The 20242-nt window shown below is 43.9% G+C and overlaps 1 protein-coding gene across 2 annotated transcripts in view; it reads left to right on the forward strand.

Annotated features, from left to right (window-relative positions):
• Positions 1–20242, forward strand: part of LOC311104340 (transient receptor potential cation channel subfamily M member 4-like) — a 102587-nt gene that overhangs the window by 20305 nt on the left and 62040 nt on the right. For both annotated transcript variants that reach the window (XM_084146153.1, XM_084146154.1), the window contains 8 exons: positions 3172–3355; positions 15467–15636; positions 16067–16244; positions 17070–17134; positions 17276–17515; positions 18308–18410; positions 18531–18649; positions 18970–19287. In XM_084146153.1, coding sequence (XP_084002279.1) covers positions 3172–3355; positions 15467–15636; positions 16067–16244; positions 17070–17134; positions 17276–17515; positions 18308–18410; positions 18531–18649; positions 18970–19287 — 1377 coding nt within the window. The remainder of the gene's footprint in view (positions 1–3171; positions 3356–15466; positions 15637–16066; positions 16245–17069; positions 17135–17275; positions 17516–18307; positions 18411–18530; positions 18650–18969; positions 19288–20242) is intronic.

Raw genomic sequence — 20242 nt, forward strand, 5'->3', positions numbered from 1 at the left:
TGGTAGAGAAATGAACATTAAATTCTCTGATAACAGCTCTGGTGGATATTTCTGCAGTCAGCATGCCAATTGCACGCTCCCTCAAAACTTGAGATATCTGTGGCATTATGTTGTGACAAAACTGCACATTTTAGAGTGGCCTTTTATTGTCCCCAGCACAAGGTGGGGTGGCAGGTAGCTTAGTGGTTAAGAGCGTTGTACCAGTAACCGAAAGGTCGCTGGTTCTAATCCCCAAGCCGACTAGGTGAAAAATCTGTCGATGTGCCCTTGAGCAAGGCACTTAACCCTAATTGCTCCTGTAAGTCGCTCTGGATAAGAGCGTCTGCTAAATGACCAATTTATTTTTATTTTATTTATAAGGTGCACCTGTGTAATGGTCATGCTGTTTAATCAGTTTCTTGATATGCTACACCTGTCAGGTGGATGGATTATCTTGGCAAACGAGAAATGCTCACTAACAGGGAAGTATCCAAATTTGTGCCCAACTTTTTAGAGAAATAAGCTTTATGTAACATTTCTGGGATATATTTTTTTTCAGTTCATGGAACATGTGACCAACACTTTATATGTTGCATTTATATTTTGGTTCAGTATATGTTTAGTTTTTTTCATCACAAAATAAAAAACACTACGTATTTGTCACAAAACTGACACTAACAGGTCCCAATTATCATCATAAAGGAAAAAATACAAATTAAACAAATACCTAACGCAACAATGCTGTGACGTCAGTAGGAGATATGCATCTTTCTAAATATTTGCCTGTCACGAACGTTGAGAGACCAAGGAGCAGCATGAAAAGCGTACATGTTTATTAACTCAATAAACATACAAGAAACAACGTAACGTGAAGTCCTCCGGCTATACACATACAAGCCTAAACGGAACAAGATCCCACAACTAAGGTAGGCAACCAGGCTACAGAAGTATGAGCCCCAATCAGAGACAACGAGCGACAGCTGTCTCTGATTGGGAATCACACCCGGCCAAACATAGAAATACAACCTAGATCTACCACATAGAAATACACTAACATAGATCTCAACAGAAAACTCACACCCTGACCCAACCAACGAGAGTTCTCTCGATCAGGGCGTGACATTGCCACGGATATACACTAGCAGTCAAAAGTTTGGACACACCTACTCATTCAAGGATTTATTTTTTTTTAACTATTTTTTTTTACAAAACTATGAAATAACACATATGGATCATGTAGTAACCAAAAAAAAGGGGGGGGGGGGGTAAAAGACCAAGTCCATATTATGGCAAGAACAGCTCAAATAAGCAAAGAGAAACGACAGTCCATCATTACTTTAAGACATGAAGGTCAGTCAATATGGAAAATGTCAATAACTTTTAAAGTTTCTTCAAGTGCAGTCGCAAAAACCATCAAGCGCTATGATGAAACTGGCTCTCATGAGGACCGCCACAGGAATGGAAGACCCAGTGTTACCTCTGCTGCAGAGGATAAGTTCATTAGTGTTACCAGCCTCATAAATTGCAGCCCAAAGAAATACTTCACAGAGTTCAAGTAACAGACACATCTCAACATCAACTGTTCAGAGGAGCCTATGTGAATCAGGCCTTCATGATCGAATTGCTGCAAAGAAACCACTACTAAAGGACACCAATAAGAAGAAGAGACTTGCTTGGGCCAAGAAACACGAGCAATGGACATTAGACCAGTGGAAATTTGTCCTTTGGTCTGGAGTCCAAATTTGAGATTTTTCTGCCAACCGCCGTGTCTTTGTGAGACGCGGTGTGGGTGAACGGATGATCTCCCCATGTGTATTTCCCACCGTAAAGCATGGAGGAGGACGTGTTATGGTGTGGGGGTGCTTTGCTGGTGACACTCTGGGATTTATTTAGAATTCAAGGCACACTTAACCAGCATGGCTACCACAACATTCTGCAGTGATACGCCATCCCATCTGGTTTGGGCATAGTGGGACTATATGGCTATTTGACCAAGAAGGAGATGGAGTGCTGCATCAGATGACCTGGCCTACACAATCCCCCGACCTCAACCCAATTGAGAGGGTTTGGGATGAGTCGGACCACAGAGTGAAGGAAAAAAAGCCAACAAGTGCTCAGCATATGTGGGAACACCTTCAAGACTGTTGGAAAAGCATTCCAGGTGAAACTGGTTGAGAGAATGCCAAGAGTGTGTAAAGCTGTCATCAAGGCAAAGGGTGGCTACTTTGAAGAATCTCAAATACAAAATATATTTAGATTTGTTTAACACTTTTTTGGTTACTACATGATTCCATTTGTGATATTTAATAGTTTTGATATCTTCACTATTATTCTACAATGTAGAAAATAGTAAAAATAAAGAAAAACCCTTGAATGAGTAGGTGTGTCCAAACTTTTGACTGGTACTGTAAATCGCTTATCACGTCATTGTTGTTAACAGTTGTAAAAATGGCAGGGAAAGGCAGGCGACAGTGGCGAAGTCCTGTATGGCAGTACTTTGAGATGTTAAATGAGAAGGTGGTGAAATGCAAACTTTTCGAGGTGGAATTGAAATACAGTAATGGTTGTACAGGTGCAATGCTTAACCATCTGAAATAGATTCACCATGAGACCCAAACTGTTGCTGGCAGCAGCGCAGGCCCCCAACAACGGACATAATACAGCTTCACGTGGAATTAAATAAATGGTCACGGATCGGCTCTCCGAACAATGCGGGTGGATCGGGTTGTGGAGAAAAATCTGTCCTGATGTCGGATATCGGGGGGGGGAGCTCGTAGTTGATATTCTGCATGGGAAATTCATGCATTTTTCTTATAGTTTTAACGGTAAAAAAAAAGCAGTATAAATGTTAAGATTTTTTTTCCTGTGTCATCCCTTTCATTTAGCAGTGGTGAGATACTGTATGAGGCTGTCACAGCAGAACGTCTGTCTGGCATTCTATGGAACCATAGCAGAGAAGTCCGTGTTCTAGCAGTGCTGCCAGGCCTCACAACATTGTCAGATGGAATGTTCTCACCTGTAGCGATATCTCTTCGCCTTTGAAAAGCTACACCATAGGCAATACAAGCAACTAGCAAGGAGCACTTAATATAGCACCAGTATTCACGAACCACCACAGCCTCTTGATCATCATAACTTTGTGTGGCGATACTAATTGTCCCTTTCTTCCCCTCTTCTCTTCCTATTGGTCAGTTCCTGCGTCTGTCATGCGACACCCCACCTCATATCATGTACAGCCTGATGACGGCCCATTGGGGGGTGCCCTCCCCCAACCTGGTGGTTTCTGTGGTGGGGGGGGGGAGGGGTCACGAGAAGGTCAAGACCTGGGTCAGGGAGGTGCTGAGACAGGGGCTGGTCAGGGCAGCACAGAGCACAGGTGAGACACACACACACACACACACACACACACACACACACACTGGTGTCCTGGGTAAGAGGCTGGTGAGGACAGCGCCCACTGTTTCATCTATTTGTTTAAAATATCAATAATTCATATTGAGATGAATGGGTCCAGTCTCTTTCAACATACAGGAATAATGCATCATGATGTGATTTATAATGCATTATACGCATTGTCATAAGTATCTAAGAACCCCTTTTGATGTCTTGAGTTGTTTAGTATCTATTTGTGATGGGATTAAGGAAGCTGGGCCTTTGGCGCTAGTTCCTACTTCACAGTAGGGCCGTTTATTTTTATTATATATATATAACACTTTACTTGACACCCAGCGTCATAACACGTTATGACACGATCATAACCATGTCATAATATGTCATAACAGCTGACATAACCTGTCATAATATGGTCATAACACTGTCATAATTAGACCTGTCGTGACATATATTGCGTTAATTTATGGCTGGTTATGACACCTACGTAAGTGTCAAAACCTACCACACAAGGCAAAACATTCCATTACACCATAGCCTACTTATCAACAGTATTCTAAAATTAACTATAATACATTTTAATTGTAATTGCTGATGACTGGAATGAATGTAGGAGCAGGTTTCAGAAGAAGACACCCTCTTTTTCACTGATGACTATCATAAGGGCATGTACAGTTGAAGTCGGAAGTTTACAGACACTTAGGTTGGAGTCATTAAAACTCGTTTTTCAACCACTCCACACATTTCTTTTTAACAAACTATAGTTTTGGAAAGTCGGTTAGGACATCTACTTTGTGCATGACATAAGTAATTTTTCCAACAATTGTTTACAGACAGATTATTTCACTTATAATTCACTGTATCACAATTCCTGTGGGTCAGAAGTTGACTGTGCCTTTAAACAGCTTGGAAAATTCCAGAAAATGATATCATGGCTTTAGAAGCTTCTGATAGGCTAATTGACATCATTTGAGTCAATTGGAGGTGTACCTGTGGATGTATTTCAAGGCCTACCTTCAAACTCAGTGCCTCTTTGCTTGACATCATGGGAATATCAAAAGAAATCAGCCAAGACCTCAGAAAAAAATGGTAGACCTCCACAAGTCTGGTTCATCCTTGGGAGCAATTTGCAAATGCCTGAAGGTAACAAGTTCATCTGTACAAACAATAGTATGCAAGTATAAACACCATGGGACCACGCAGCCGTCATACCGCTCAGGAAGGAGACGCGTTCTGTCTCCTAGAGATGAACGTACTTTGGTGCGAAAAGTGCAAATCAATCCCAGAACAACAGCAAAGGACCTTGTGAAGATGCTGGGGGAAACAGGTACAAAGTATCTATATCCACAGTAAAACGTGTCCTATTTCGACATAACCTGAAAGGCCGCTCAGCAAGGAAGAAGCCACTGCTCCAAAACCGCCACAAAAATGCCAGGCTACGGTTTGCAACTGCACATGGGGACAAAGATGGTACTTTTTGGAGAAATGTCCTCTGGTCTGATGAAACAAAAATAGAACTGTTTGGCCATAATGACCATCGTTATGTTTGGAGGAAAAAGGGGGTAGCTTGCAAGCCGAAGAACACCATCCCAACCGTTAAGCACGGGGGTGGCAGCGTCATGCTGTGGGGGTGCTTTGCTGCAGGAGGGACTGGTGCACTTCACAAAATAGATGGCATCATGAGGAAGGAAAATTATGTGGATATATTGAAGCAACATCTCAAGACATCAGTCAGGAAGTTTGTCAGTCAGTCAAAAGCTTGGTCGCAAATTGGTCTTCCAAATGGACAATGATCCCAAGCATACTTCCAAAGTTGTGGCAAAATGGCTTAAGGACAACAAAGTCAAGGTATTGGAGTGGCCATCACAAAGCCCTGACCTCAATCCTATAGAACTGAAAAAGTGTGTGCGAGCAAGGAGGCCTACAAACCTGACTCAGTTACACCAGCTCTGTCAGGAGGAATGGGCCAAAATTCACCCAACTTATTGTGGGAAGCTTGTAGAAGGCTACCCGAAACGTTTGACCCAAGTTCAACAATTTAAAGGCAATGCTACCAAATACTAATTGAGTGTATGTAAACTTCTGACCCACTGGGAATGTTATGAAATAAATAAAAGCTTAAATAAATCATTCTCTCTACTATTATTCTGACATTTCACATTCTTAAAATAAAGTGGTGATCCTAACTGACCTCAGACAGCGAATTGTTACTAGGATTAAATGTCAGGAATTGTGAAAAACTGAGTTTAAATGTATTTGGCTAAGGTGTATGTAAACTTCCGACTTCAACTGTACGTGGTAGGCCTATCTGGCTTATGATTATGATATAAATATATATATCATAATGCCTCTTGACAGCGTTATGTATTTTCTTAGTCCAAGTAAAGTGACACAGGATGGTCATGAAGCTTCATGACAGTGTCATAAAGTGCATGTTCTACAAGTTATTTAAAATATGATGAAGGAAAAAAAAAACATGACTTTAAAGAATTCATTACAACAACAACAACAAAGGATTTAAGATACAAACTTTAAAACGAAAGGAAACTTCTTGGCAGGGAAAAAACACATTTGAATAAATGTGGGTTTTGACACTCTTATGTAGATAAAATAGCGAAATATATGTTACAACAGGTGTAAATATATGAGACATGACAGTATTATGACCATATTATGACAGGTTATGACAAGTTATGTCAGCTGTTATGACATATTATGACATGGTTATGAACGTGTCATAACTTGTTATGACGCTGGGTGTCAAGTAAAGTTTTACCGTCAATGGAAATAAATTCATTAGCAAGCAAGCTTATTTATATAGCACAATTCATACATCGAAGCAATTCAATGTGCTTTACAAAGATGTTTATCAAAAGTAATGAAAACATCATAATAATACAAATACAATAAAAAAATATTAAAATATTAAAAATAAAAAATGGGATAAAAACATAGGAAGCTATAAGTGTCACGCACGTTGACTGATGACTCGTGGAACCAAGGCGCAGCGTGATAAGCGTACATCTTTATTTAGTACACAACACACGAACAAAACAAAACAAAACGATACGTGAAGTCCTGAGGTTACACACACCAAACCTTTACGGATCAAGATCCCACAAACTAACTGGTGCCAACAGGCTGCCTAAGTATGGTCCCCAATCAGAGACAACGAGCTACAGCTGTCTCTGATTGGGAACCACCCTGGCCAACATAGATCAACACGATCTAGAACAAAAACATAGAAAACTAAACAATGAAAATCCACACCCTGGCTCAACATTTAAGAGTCCCCAGAGCCAGGGCGTGACAATAAGGCTAAACGGTGTGGTTAAGTTTAAGTGCTCAGTCGTAGGCACGTGAAAAGAGAAGTGTTTTTAACCTGAATTTAAAAATGGATACGTTTGTGGCACATCTAAGTTCTTCTGGTAGTTTATTGCAGTTGTGTACAGCATAAGTGCTAAACGCAGCTTCTCCATGTTTAGTTTGGGCTCTGTGCTCTACTAGCTGACATGTGTTCATGGATCTAAGAGCCCTGCTCGGTTTATATTCTTCAAACATATCAGACATGTACTCGGGTCCTAAACCATTCAAAGATTTATAAACTAAAAGCACCACTTTGAAATCAATTCTGTAACTGACTGGAAGCCAATGTAAAGATTTAAGAACCGGAGTGATGTGCTCCGTTCTCTTGGTCCTGGTTAACATTCTAGCAGCTGCATTGTAAAACAGCTGCAGCTCATTCAGAGTCTTTTTCGGGAGTCCTGTTAAGAGGCCATTACAGTAGTCAACCCTACTAGAGATACAAGCATGGATGAGCTTCTCTTGATCTTTTTGGGACACCAAGCCTTTGATTCTGGCTATATTTTTTAGATGATAGAATGCTGTTTTAGTGACCGCTTTGATATGACTGTTAAATGTGAGGTCTGAGTCTATCAGAACACCAAGATTATGCACTTGATCGCTGGTTTTAAGGACCCGAGAATCCAGCTCTTTACTAATAATTGTTCTTTTATTTTTGTTGCCAAACACAATAATCTCAGTTTTATCTTGGTTTAATTGTAGACAATTTTGGTTCATCCAGGTAGGCACTAATCTATGGAGTTCACATGACTGGGAATACAGATATGAATCTGTTGATCACAGTAGGGGCGTGGATCAGAAAACCAGTCAGTATCTGGTGTGACCACAATTTGCCTCATGCATCGCGACACATCTCCTTTGCATAGAGTTGATCAGGCTGTTGATTGTAGCCTGTAGAATGTTGTCCCACTCCTCTTCAATGGCTGTATGAAGTTGCTGGATATCGGCGGGAACTGGAACACGCTGTCATACATGTCGATCCAGAACATCCCAAATATGCTCAATGGGTGACATGTCTGGTGAGTGTACAGGCCATGGAAGAACTGGGACATGTTTAGCTTCCAGGAATTGTGTACAGATCCTTGTGACATGGGGCCGTGCATTGTCATGCTGAAACATGAGGTGATGGCGGCGGATGAATGGCACGACAATGAGCCTCAGGATCTCGTCACTGTAGCTCTGTGCATTGAAATTGCCATCGAGAAAATGCAATTGTTCGTTGTCCGTAGCTTATGCCTGCCCATAGCATAACCCCACCACCACCATTGGGTACTCTGTTCACAACATTGACATCAGCAAACCGCTCGCCAACATGACACCATACATGTGGTTTGCGGTTGTGAGGCCGGTTGGACGTACTGCCAAATTCTCTAAAACTACGTTGGAGGTGGCTTAATGGTAGGGAAATTAACATTAAATTATTTTGCAACTGCTCTGGTGGACATTCCTGCAGTCAGCATGACAATTACATTCTCCCTCAAAACTTTAGACATCTGTGGCATTGTGTTGTGTGACAAAACTGCACATTTTAGAGTGGCCATTTTTTGTCCCCAACACAAGGTGCACCTGTGTAATGATCATGCTGTTTAACCAGCGTCTTGATATGCCACTGTCACGCCCTGGCTCTGGGGACTCTTAAATGTTGAGCCAGGGTGTGGATTTTCATTGTTTAGTTTTCTATGTTTTTCGTTCTAGATCGTTTATATCTATGTTGGCCAGGGTGGTTCCCAATCAGAGACAGCTGTAGCTCGTTGTCTCTGATTGGGGACCATACTTAGGCAGCCTGTTTTCACTAGTTGATTGTGGGATCTTGTTCCGTAGGGTTTTGTGTATAACCTAGGACTTCACGTATCGTTTGGTTTATTGTTTTGATTCGTGTTGTGTACGCAATAAAGAATGTACGCTTATCACGCTGCGCCTTAGTCCGCTTCATCTGTCAGCGATCGTGACAGAAGATCCCACCACCAGAGGACCAAGCAGCGTGCCCAGGAGGAGAAGTTGGCGATGTCCAAGGTGGTCGACTGGTGGTCATGGGAGGACATATTCGCGGGCAGAGGGCCATGGGCAAAAGTAAATGCCCAGGCAGGAGAGGAGAAACGGCGCCAACCGTGCCGACGACGGACACGCGAGAGGCAACCCCAAGTAATTGTTTTGGGGGGGACACACGGCGTGGACGACGGGGCTGCTGGAGGCAGCTACAGGGCGAATCGGCGGACTAGGAGAGGAGGCCACCAGGTTTGGGGGGCTGGAAGGGTGGTTGGCGGAGCCTAGAGGTAGAGCAGAGCCAACTCTCCATACTCAGGCTAGGCAGCGTGAGACTGGGCAGGTTCCGTGTTATGCGGAGCCACGTACTGTGCCGCGAGTGTTCCGGCACAGTCCTGCACGTCCTGTGCTAGCACCACGCACGTGTCGTGCTAAGGTGGGCATGCAGCCAGGACGGAGTGTGCCGGCTCAACGCTCGTGGCCTCCAGTACCCCTCCTCGGTCCCGGATATCCTGCGCCAGTGCCACGTGATGTAGTGCCAGTACGAGTGCACTGCCCTGTACGTCCTGTGCTGATGCCTCACACAGATTGTGTGGAAATAGGCATTTAGCCAGGACGGGTTGTGTCAGCTCTCCGCTCCAGACCTCCAGTCCGTCTCCACAGTCCAGCCCGGCCTGTTCCTGTCCGGCCTTATCACGCTGCGCCTTGGTCCGCTTCATCTGTCAGCGATCGTGACAGCCACACCTGTCAAGTGGATGGATTATCTTGGCAAAGGAGAAATGCTCACTTAAAGGGATGTAAATAAATTTGTGCACAAAATTTGAGAGAAATACGCTTTTTGTGCATTTTCCCAGTCTGATGTTCCCACATGCTTCAAGATGGCCACCATTGTTCCTGTACCCATGAAAGCAAAGGTAACTGAACCAAATGACTATCGCCCCGTAGCACTCACCTCTGTCATCATGAAGTGCTTTGAGAGACTAGTCAAGGATCATATCACCTCTACCTTACCTGTCATCCTAGACCCACTTCAATTTGCTTACAGCCCCAATAGATCCACAGATGCTGCAATCGCCATCACACTGCACACTGCCCTATCCCATCTGGACAAGAGGAATACCTACAGTGAGGGAAAAAAGTATTTGATCCCCTGCTGATTTTGTACGTTTGCCCACTGACAAAGAAATGATCAGTCTATAATTTTTATGGTAGGTGTCACGTTCGCTGACTGAAGCGGACCAAGGCGCAGCGTGATAAGCGTACATTCTTTATTTGTGTACACACACGAACCAAAACAATAAACCAAACGATACGTGAAGTCCTAGGTTATACACAAAACCTTACGGAACAAGATCCCACAAAATACTAGTGCCAAACAGGCTGCCTAAGTATGGTCCCCAATCAGAGACAACGAGCTACAGCTGCCTCTGATTGGGAACCACCCTGGCCAACATAGATCAAAACGAACTAGAACCAAAAGCATAGAAAACAAAACATAGAAAATCCACACCCTGGCTCAACATATAAGAGTCCCCAGAGCCAGGGCGTGACAGTAGGTTTATTTTAACAGTGAGAGACAGAATAACAACAAAAAACTCCAGAAATACGCATGTCAAAAATGTTATGAATTGATTTGCATTTTAATGAGGTAAATAAGTATTTGACCCCCTCTCAATCAGAAAGATTTCTGGTTCCCAGGTGTCTTTTATACAGGTAACGAGCTGAGATTAGGAGCACACTCTTAAAGGGAGTGCTCCTAATCTCAGTTTGTTACCTGTTTAAAAGACACCTGTCCACAGAAGCAATCAATCAATCAGATTCCAAACTCTCCAACATGGCCAAGACCAAAGACCTCTCCAAGGATGTCAGGGACAAGATTGTAGACCTACACAAGGCTGGAATGGGCTACAAGACCATCACCAAGCAGCTTGGTGAGAAGGTGACAACAGTTGGTGCGATTATTCGCAAATGGAAGAAACACAACAGAACTGTCAATCTCCCTCGGCCTGGGGCTCCATGCAAGATCTCACCTCATGGAGTTGCAATGATCATGAGAACGGTGAAGAATCAGCCCAGAACTACATGCGAGGATCTTGTCAATGATCTCAAGGCAGCTGGGACCATAGTCACCAAGAAAACAATTGGTAACACACTACACCGTGAAGGACTGAAATCCTGCAGCGCCCACAAGGTCCCCCTGCTCAAGAAAGCACATATACAGTGGGGGAAAAAAGTATTTAGTCAGCCACCAATTGTGCAAGTTCTCCCACTTAAAAAGATGAGAGAGGCCTGTAATTTTCATCATAGGTACACGTCAACTATGACAGACAAATTGAGAAAAGAAAATCCAGAAAATCACATTGTAGGATTTTTTATGAATTTATTTGCAAATTATAGTGGAAAATAAGAATTTGGTCAATAACAAAAGTTTCTCAATACTTTGTTATATACCCTTTGTTGGCAATGACACAGGTCAAACGTTTTCTGTAAGTCTTCACAAGGTTTTCACACACTGTTGCTGGTATTTTGGCCCATTCCTCCATGCAGATCTCCTCTAGAGCAGTGATGTTTTGGGGCTGTCGCTGGGCAACACAGACTTTCAACTCCCTCCAAAGATTTTCTATGGGGTTGAGATCTGGAAACTGGCTAGGCCACTCCAGGACCTTGAAATGATTCTTACGAAGCCACTCCTTTGTTGCCCGGGCGGTGTGTTTGGGATCATTGTCATGCTGAAAGACCCAGCCACGTTTCATCTTCAATGCCCTTGCTGATGGAAGGAGGTTTTCACTCAAAATCTCACGATACATGGCCCCATTCATTCTTTCCTTTACACGGATCAGTCGTCCTGGTCCCTTTACAGCCCCAAAGCATGATGTTTCCACCTCCATGCTTCACAGTAGGTATGGTGTTCTTTGGATGCAACTCAGCATTCTTTGTCCTCCAAACACGACGAGTTGAGTTTTTACCAAAAAGTTATATTTTGGTTTCATCTGACCATATGACATTCTCCCAATCCTCTTCTGGATCATCCAAATGCACTCTAGTAAACTTCAGACGGGCCTGGACATGTACTGGCTTAAGCAGGGGGACACGTCTGGCACTGCAGGATTTGAGTCCCTGGCGTAGTGTGTTACTGATGGTAGGCTTTGTTACTTTGGTCCCAGCTCTCTGCAGGTCATTCACTAGGTCCCCCCGTGTGGTTCTGGGATTTTTGCTCACCGTTCTTGTGATCATTTTGACCCCACGGGGTGAGATCTTGCGTGGAGCCCCAGATCGAGGGAGATTATCAGTGGTCTTGTATGTCTTCCATTTCCTAATAATTGCTCCCACAGTTGATTTCTTCAAACCAAGCTGCTTACCTATTGCAGATTCAGTCTTCCCAGCCTGGTGCAGGTCTACAATTTTGTTTCTGGTGTCCTTTGACAGCTCTTTGGTCTTGGCCATAGTGGAGTTTGGAGTGTGACTGTTTGAGGTTGTGGACAGGTGTCTTTTATACTGATAACAAGTTCAAACAGGTGCCATTAATACAGGTAACGAGTGGAGGACAGAGGAGCCTCTTAAAGAAGAAGTTACAGGTCTGTGAGAGCCAGAGATCTTGCTTGTTTGTAGATGACCAAATACTTATTTTCCACCATAATTTGCAAATAAATTCATTAAAAATCCTACAATGTGATTTTCAGGATTTTTTTTTCTCAATTTTTCTCTCTCATCTTTTTAAGTGGGAGAACTTGCACAATTTGTGGCTGACTAAATACTTTTTTCCCCCACTGTATATGGGGCTTTGGTGACAAAACGGATGGCACTGTGATAGACTACATCCAATTTGCTGAGTAGAGTGTTGGAGGATATTTTGTAAATGACATCGCCGAAGTCAAGGATTGGTAGGATAGTCAGTTTTACGAGTGCATGTTTGGCAGCATGAGTGAAGGAGGCTTTGTTGCGAAATAGGAAGCCGATTCTAGATTTAACTTTGGATTGGAGATGCTTAATGTGAGTCTGGAAGGAGAGTTTACAGTCTAACCAGACACCTAGGTATTTGTAGTTGTCCACATACTCTAGGTCAGACCCGTCGAGAGTAGTGATTCTAGTCGGGTGGGCGGGTGCCAGCAGCGTTCGATTGAAGAGCATGCATTTAGTTTTACAAGTGTTTTAAGAGCAGTTGGAGGCAACGGAAGGAGTGTTGTATGGCATTGAAGCTCATTTGGAGGTTTGTTAACACAGTGTCCAATGAAGGGCCAGATGTATACAAAATGGTGTTGTCTGCGTAGAGGTAGATCTGAGAGTCACCAGCAGCAAGAGCGACATCATTGATATACACAGAGAAAAGAGTCGGCCCAAGAATTGAACCCTGTGGCACCCCCATAGAGACTGTCATAGGTCCAGACAACAGGCCCTCCGATTTGACACATTGAACTCTATCTGAGAAGTAGTTGGTGAACCAGGCGAGCTAGTCATTTGAGAAACCAAGGCTATTTAGTCTGGCAATAAGAATGCGGTGGTTGACAGATTCGAAAGCCTTGGCCAGGTCGATGAAGACGGCTGCACAGTACTGTCTGTTATTGATCGCGGTTATAATATCGTTTAGGACCTTGAGCGTGGTTGAGGTGCACCCATGACCAGCTCGGAAACCGGATTGCATTGCGGAGAAGGTACGGTGGGATTCGAAATGGTCGGTGATCTGTTTGTTAACTTGGCTTTCAAAAACTTTTGAAGGGCAGGATGGATATAGGTCTGTAACAGTTTGGATCTAGAGTGTCACCACCTTTGAAGAGGGGGATGACCGCGGCAGCTTTCCAATCTCTGGGGAACTCAGATGTTACGAAAGAGAGGTTAAACAGGCTAGTAATAGGGGTTGCGACAATTTCGGCAGCTAGTTTTAGAAAGAAATGGTCCAGATTGTCTAGCCCAGATGATTTGTAGGGGTCCAGATTTTGCAGCTCTTTCAGATCTGAATTTGTGTGAAGGAGAAGCGGGGGGGGGCATGGGCAAATTGCAGCGGAGGGTGCAGAGCTGGTGGCCGGGGTAGTGGTAGCCAGGTGGAAAGCATGGCCAGCCGTAGCAAAATGCTTGTTGAAATTCTCGATTATTGTAGATTTATCGGTGGTGATAGTGTTTCCTAGCCTCAGTGCAGTGGGCAGCTGGGAGGAGGTGCTCTTATTCTCCATGGACTTTACAGTGTCCCAAAACGTTTTGGAGTTAGTGCTACAGAATGCACTTTTCTGTTTGAAAAAGCTACCCTTTGCTTTCCTAACTGCTTGTGTATATTGGTTCCTTAACTTCCCTGAAAAGTTGCATATCGCGGGGGCTATTTGATGCTAATGCAGTACGCCACAGGATGTTTTTGTGCTGGTCAAGGGCAGTGAAGTCTGAGGAGAACCAGGGGCTATATCTGTTCTTAGTTCTGTATTTTTTGAATGGGGCATGTTTATTTAAGATTGAGAGGAAATTACTTTTAAAGAACAACCAGGCATCCTCTACTGACGGAATGAGATCGATATCCATCTTGCTTTTGAGATGTGCCTTTTGTTAAGTAAATCAGGTGATAAATGAGCTGAAAATGAGACTGGAGTAGGAACTGGAGAGGTTCGTTTCTGGAGGACATGATGACTTACATGCTGACTCTGGGTGGGGCTAAGGTGCGTGGGTGGGGTGGGGCTAAAGTGAACAATGCTGAATAGGCGTAAACAAAGAAGAGGCTTTCAAAGGCTTTTCTGCTACTTGTCTCCTAGTGGGTTTACAATTTTATCAACTTTCAAAGCAGCATAACTTTCCCATGTTTCCTACAACCACAGTGTATATACCATTTTGAAGCTCTGACAAAGATGGTGGATAAATGAAGATAGTTCACTCAGGCTGATTACCATTGAAAAAATTATCAATTCTGGTCTACTTAACTGGGTGTGTCACCCATATGTACCAGTGTAATAGCAGCTGAGTCTGGTCTACTTAGTTAATAAATTTTCATTGAACTAGAAAAAAAAGATAAATCCAGCGAGTGGGAAATCTTGTTTCCTCTTCCATCTCTGTCTCTGAGTCTCCTCCTTCTCCTCCTCTGGCAGTACTGGTTCGAAGTGCACAAAACAGTTGTTAATTAAAGCAAGGAAATAAGAAATTTCAGCCATAAAGCATAATAAAGTTTGCAGACACAGCAGTCATAAGAGCCAAACCAGTAGGTCAGATGAGCGCTGATTCAGAGAAGGAATAGAGTGAGTAAGCAATCAAATTGAGCATTTGAAAGAAAACCCTTTCTTGGCCTGATTCCAATACATAATGGCATCTTTCACTGCCATTAAATGGACAAAATTACTTTTGAAGGAAAGAGGGAGGGAGGAAAGTAATGTGGAGCACCTGTAAGTCGCTTTGGGTAAAAGTGTTAGCTAAATGGCATATTATATTTATATATTAGGAAAGGAAGGATGCGTAGAGTATGTATTTTCACAGTTCCTTTGACTCATAACCAACAAGCTCCTTATCTGTCTATTGTTTACTGGCCATTGTCTATGATCATGTGTTGCGCTGTTGGTAAGAAAGTGGTGCTTGCTATTCCAAGGTTTTGGGTTCAATTCCCGCAGGTGTCACATACACATAAAAACATGTATGCACTCACTGTACTGCAATTCGCTTGAAATAAAGGCGTCTGCTGGCATATTATTGTGTCAAACATTTCTCGCTTGCTTTCTCTCCCTTTCTCTCACTCTCCCCCTTCCCTCCCCACATCTCTCCCTCCTCTTCTCTTTCTCCTCTCTCCCAGGGGCGTGGATTGTGACAGGGGGGCTGAGGGAGGGGGTGGGCCGTTGTGTTGGGGAGGCAGTGAGGGATCATGTGGCGGCGGCCTCCTCCCTGTCCCAGAAGAAAGTGATCGCTGTGGGTGTGGCCCCCTGGGGCCTCGTGCACAACAGACAGTGTCTCGTCAACGCTGAGGTACACACCCACATAGGGTGCACGCGCTGACACACAAACACACACACAAATGCACGAATGCACGCACACAAGGTGTGACCACACACACATACACACACACGCACACACACACACACTGTTCAATATAATTAAACATGCACAGACACATACACACATATAGTAGCTCCCCTCTGCTTCTCACCCTCTCTCACTCAGCAAAGCAAAACCACAGGAATTCAAATTAATAATAATAATAAGGTAATTGTATTACACAAGGGATGGTAATCATAATGCTCTCTCTCTCTCTCTCTCTCTCGGTCTCTCTCTCTCGGTCTCTCTCTCTCGGTCTCTCTCTACCCTCCTTTCACTTCCCCGATCTCACTCTCCCCCTCTGCCTTTACCCTTCTCTACCCCTGCTCTCTCGCTCTCTCGCTCTCTCTTCCTCCCTCAGGGTAGTTTTCCAGCACGGTATTATGTCCAGAACACGTCCCATGATTCGTGCTCCCTGGATAGTAACTACCAGGCCTTCCTGCTGGTGGATGATGGGAGTGTAGGCCGGCGGGGAGGGGAGATGGCCTTCAGGGCCAAGATGGAGGACTACATCTCCCACCAACGCACAGGCATCTGGGGTGAGACTCAGTAGACACATAGGTTACATACGCGCATGCACGCATACATGTGCATAGACACACACACACACACACACACACACACACACTTGTAAGACAAGCCCCCAGGTGTACAGGTGATGTGCAGTATGTTTAAGCCACCCATTTAAGGTGTACTATGTTCAGATCAACAATATTACTTTTCTTATCAGCAATCATGTTTCCAGTTCACACATTTCAGCATGAAAGTGTGAAGTTAAGCCGTAATGAGTATTACAGGGGACCACTGAACGGTAACTCCTTGCTTGCGGTTGGAAAATGCGACTAGATGTAATTCAATCAGTAGAACCACAATAATGTTGATAGCTAGATGCTATAAAGCCCATATCCTATTGCCACGTATTTACAAAACTTGTATTGCTTATATTTGGTGGGTTATTTATATATTTCAGGAAGAAAGACTAACAAGTTCATCCAAAGTTGAACTCATCTGGCAAACAACCCATTGGAGTTTCTATTGGAGTTTCTATAGTTTCTATTGACATCATGACTACACAAGGCAATCTCCTCCTCTCTTTTGTGTAGTGTTCCATTTTTGTATTTGTATTTTATAAGGAAATACATTTAACTCACCGTTCCAAACCCATGATGCTTGTGGAAAAATACATATTCTTATAAATATTTGTATGAGTAGTAAATCATGAAACATTCACACATTGACATAAATATGATGGACATTCACTATGACATCTGATCAATGATTCATGACAAAAAACTTAACAATAATTTGATACATTCTCATTCTCCCCACACCCACACCCCTTCCCTGTACCTTTTGTTTTCCAGGTAGTGGCAGTATAGATGTCCCTGTATTGTGTATGCTCATCTCAGGGGAAGCTGCCATGCTGGAGGTAAGCTATGGCAACATCACTATCATCACTTTGACTTACTTTAATTTTCATGACCTCTCTACTGTCTCTCTCTCTCTTCTCTTTCTTTCTTTCGCTCTCTCTCTCTCTTTTCTGGTTCTCTCTCATACCTCTCTCCCTCAGAGGGTGGATCTCTCACTGAAGAAGGCTACTCCCTGGCTGGTGTTGAATGGTTCTGGTCCAGCGGCGGACCTTATCTGTGAGCTGCTGGATGCCCTGTCAGCCATGCCCATGAGCCCCACCTCTCCCCTGCAGGAGGGTGAGGGGAGCGAGAAGCCCAGTGCGGAGCTGCGTGACAGGGCCCGTGAGAGGGTCCGGAGATACTTCCCTGCCAAGGCAGACCTGGAGAAGCTTGTGGACAGGGTGAGTGAGTGTGGGTGTTTTTATTTTATTTGTCACGTGCACAGTTTACAGCAGGTATAAAAGGTACAGTGAAATGCTTGTTCGCTAGCTCCCACAACATTGCAGTACAATAATCAATAATAAGAAGTAAAAAAAAAAAAAAGTAATAGAAGAGGTAGTATGCATAGTAATGTTTGTGTGTGTGTATATTTAAGCAATAAAGCCCAAGGGGGTGTGGTATATGGCCAATAAACCACAGCTAAGGGATGTTCTTATGCACGACGCAACGCAGAGTGCCTGGAAACAGCCCTTAGCCGTGGTATATTGGCCATATACCACAAACCCCGAGGTGCCTTATTGCTATTATAAACTGGTTACCAACATAATTAGAGCAGTACAAATAAATGTTTTGTCATACCCATGGTATACGGTCTGATATACCACGGCTTTCAGCCAATCAGCATTCAGGGCTCGAACCGCCCAGTTTATAAAAAGTGTGTACGTGTACAAGCATCCACGCGTCTGTATATGGGTGTTGGTGTGTGAAAGTGAGTTCGAGTGAGTAAGCGAGTAAGTGTCCCGTGTGGCTCAGTTGGTAGAGCATGGCACTTGCAACGCCAGGGTTGTGGGTTCGATTCCCACGGGGGACCAGTACGAATGAAAATGTATGCACTCACTACTCTAAGTCGCTCTGGATAAGAGCGTCTGGTAAATGTAATATAAATGTAAGTGACTATCATACTGCTCATCTCTTTATTTTTCTCTCCCTCCCCCATCTGTCCCCCCCCCCCCCCCCCACCCACCCACCCAAAGGCTCTGAGTATCTATAAAAACAGAGATCTGATCACAGTGTTCCACGGGGAGCAGGAGAGTCCTGATGATTTTGACACGGTGCTACTGAAGGCTCTCGTCAGAGGTAGGTGCGTGTATGCATGTGTGAGTGTGTGTGGTGTGTGTGTGTTTGCTATCTATTGACAGATATGTTGAACCTGATCCTGGTCAAACTACTCATTCGCTCTATGTATTTTTCTGTCAGCTAGTAAACGTGTGTCAAGTGATGCCAGTGAGTACACAGAGGAGCTGAAGCTAGCAGTAGCCTGGAACAGGGTGGACATCGCTAAGAGTGAACTCTTCAACGGAGACATCCAATGGAGGGTGAGCTGCTCCTCACGATCACCACTATCACCACTGTTAAACAGCATTTATTTTCTTTGATGTTATTTAGCTGACAAGGTATTTATTATATTCAAAACAGGCAGGTAGAACAGACCGACAGGCAGACTATCTTTCCACTTCACAAATTGGAAATTGAACAATATAGAGAGGCTAGGGCGGTGGAGAAGGGAAGTTGGAAATCGATTCAATTCGTGAAGCGTTCCTTAATTTTCTCAATAGTATTGTTTCAACTTTGACAGACATATAGATTTACTGATCGATAGACATGTTTATAAAAACACCCTCCTATCCTCCCATAGTACGAGGACCTGGAGGACTCCATGACGGATGCGCTGATCAACGACAAGCCCCAGTTCATACGTCTCTTCAACGAGAACGGCCTCAACATCCTGGACTACCTAACTTACAGGCATCTGGAGGTCCTGTACCGCTCGCTGTCCGACAGTTCTCTGGCCTACACGCTGCTCCAGCGGCTTCTCACAGAGAGGCAGGGCCTGGCCGGATACCTGCCTACTGCTGCCTGCTCTCCGAAAGAGGCCTTAGCCCTCAAGAGCCCCCAGAGCCCCATGAGCCCCCTATCAGGACCCTCCTCTGCCAAAGAGCTCAGCTTGTATGAGGTGAGGAGGGTTTAGGGCTGTTGCGGTGACTGTATTACCGCCACACCGGCGGTCACGAGTCATTAAGGCAGTCAAATTCCACGTGACCGTTTAGTCACGGTAATTAGGCTTCTCCAAGCTCTGATGCTGCTGATGGTCATTAGCAGCCTACCAAACTGGCTAACTACCTGGTACTCAGCACTCTATTGTCCCTCTAATCACTCTGATGTCAATGCAAATGTGATCGAAAAAGGCAAGAAACAATGCCTTTTTTTGCGACTTTTCAAATCATAGTCGCACACCTCATGTAGCCTAGCCCATAGGCCTATATGTGGCCAAATAACTTCTTAAAATTAAGCACATTAATCCACTTTACAAGGGGTGTAGAGCCTAACTGGCATACATAAGCAGCACGTGAGTTTCAAGTTTGGGGAAGATCATTTTCACCATACAAATGCACCTTTTATAATAAAAGCAAACATGCATAATCACTTTTGATAATGGTTTCCCGCTAATGGAACATTCGCGCTTATAGCCTACTGCAGTGTGCGCATTGCTGCGCTTATAATGTGAAGAAATAGCCTGATAGTTTATCACATTTTAAGCTAAACGTTCTGATCTGTTGCGTCAGCCTCATTGCGTTAATCAAGTTGTTTTAATTCTAGAGGTTGTATTGATTTGGTTCTATCACATCCCACAACTGTCCCAGTCTATGTTTGGAATATTTATTTCTCGCACAGAATAGAATAGGTCGACTTTTGTACTATCGGGGATAGTAGATTGACATAGGCTAGTGCTTATGCTGTTCGTTAGGCCTTGTTGGATGACGAAAAGTAAATGTGGACAGTTTTTCTAATATCTTCAATATGCACCTCGGAATTGGATAAGGACGCGCGCAGTTGCATCCCCGAAGTGTCTGTCTTCACTTGTAGCCTGTGAGAAAGACCCGATCACGTGATGAAGAGCCATGTGGGTG

Source organism: Coregonus lavaretus (assembly GCF_964263955.1).
Source record: "Coregonus lavaretus genome assembly, chromosome: 28".
Lineage (NCBI taxonomy): Eukaryota > Metazoa > Chordata > Actinopteri > Salmoniformes > Salmonidae > Coregonus > Coregonus lavaretus.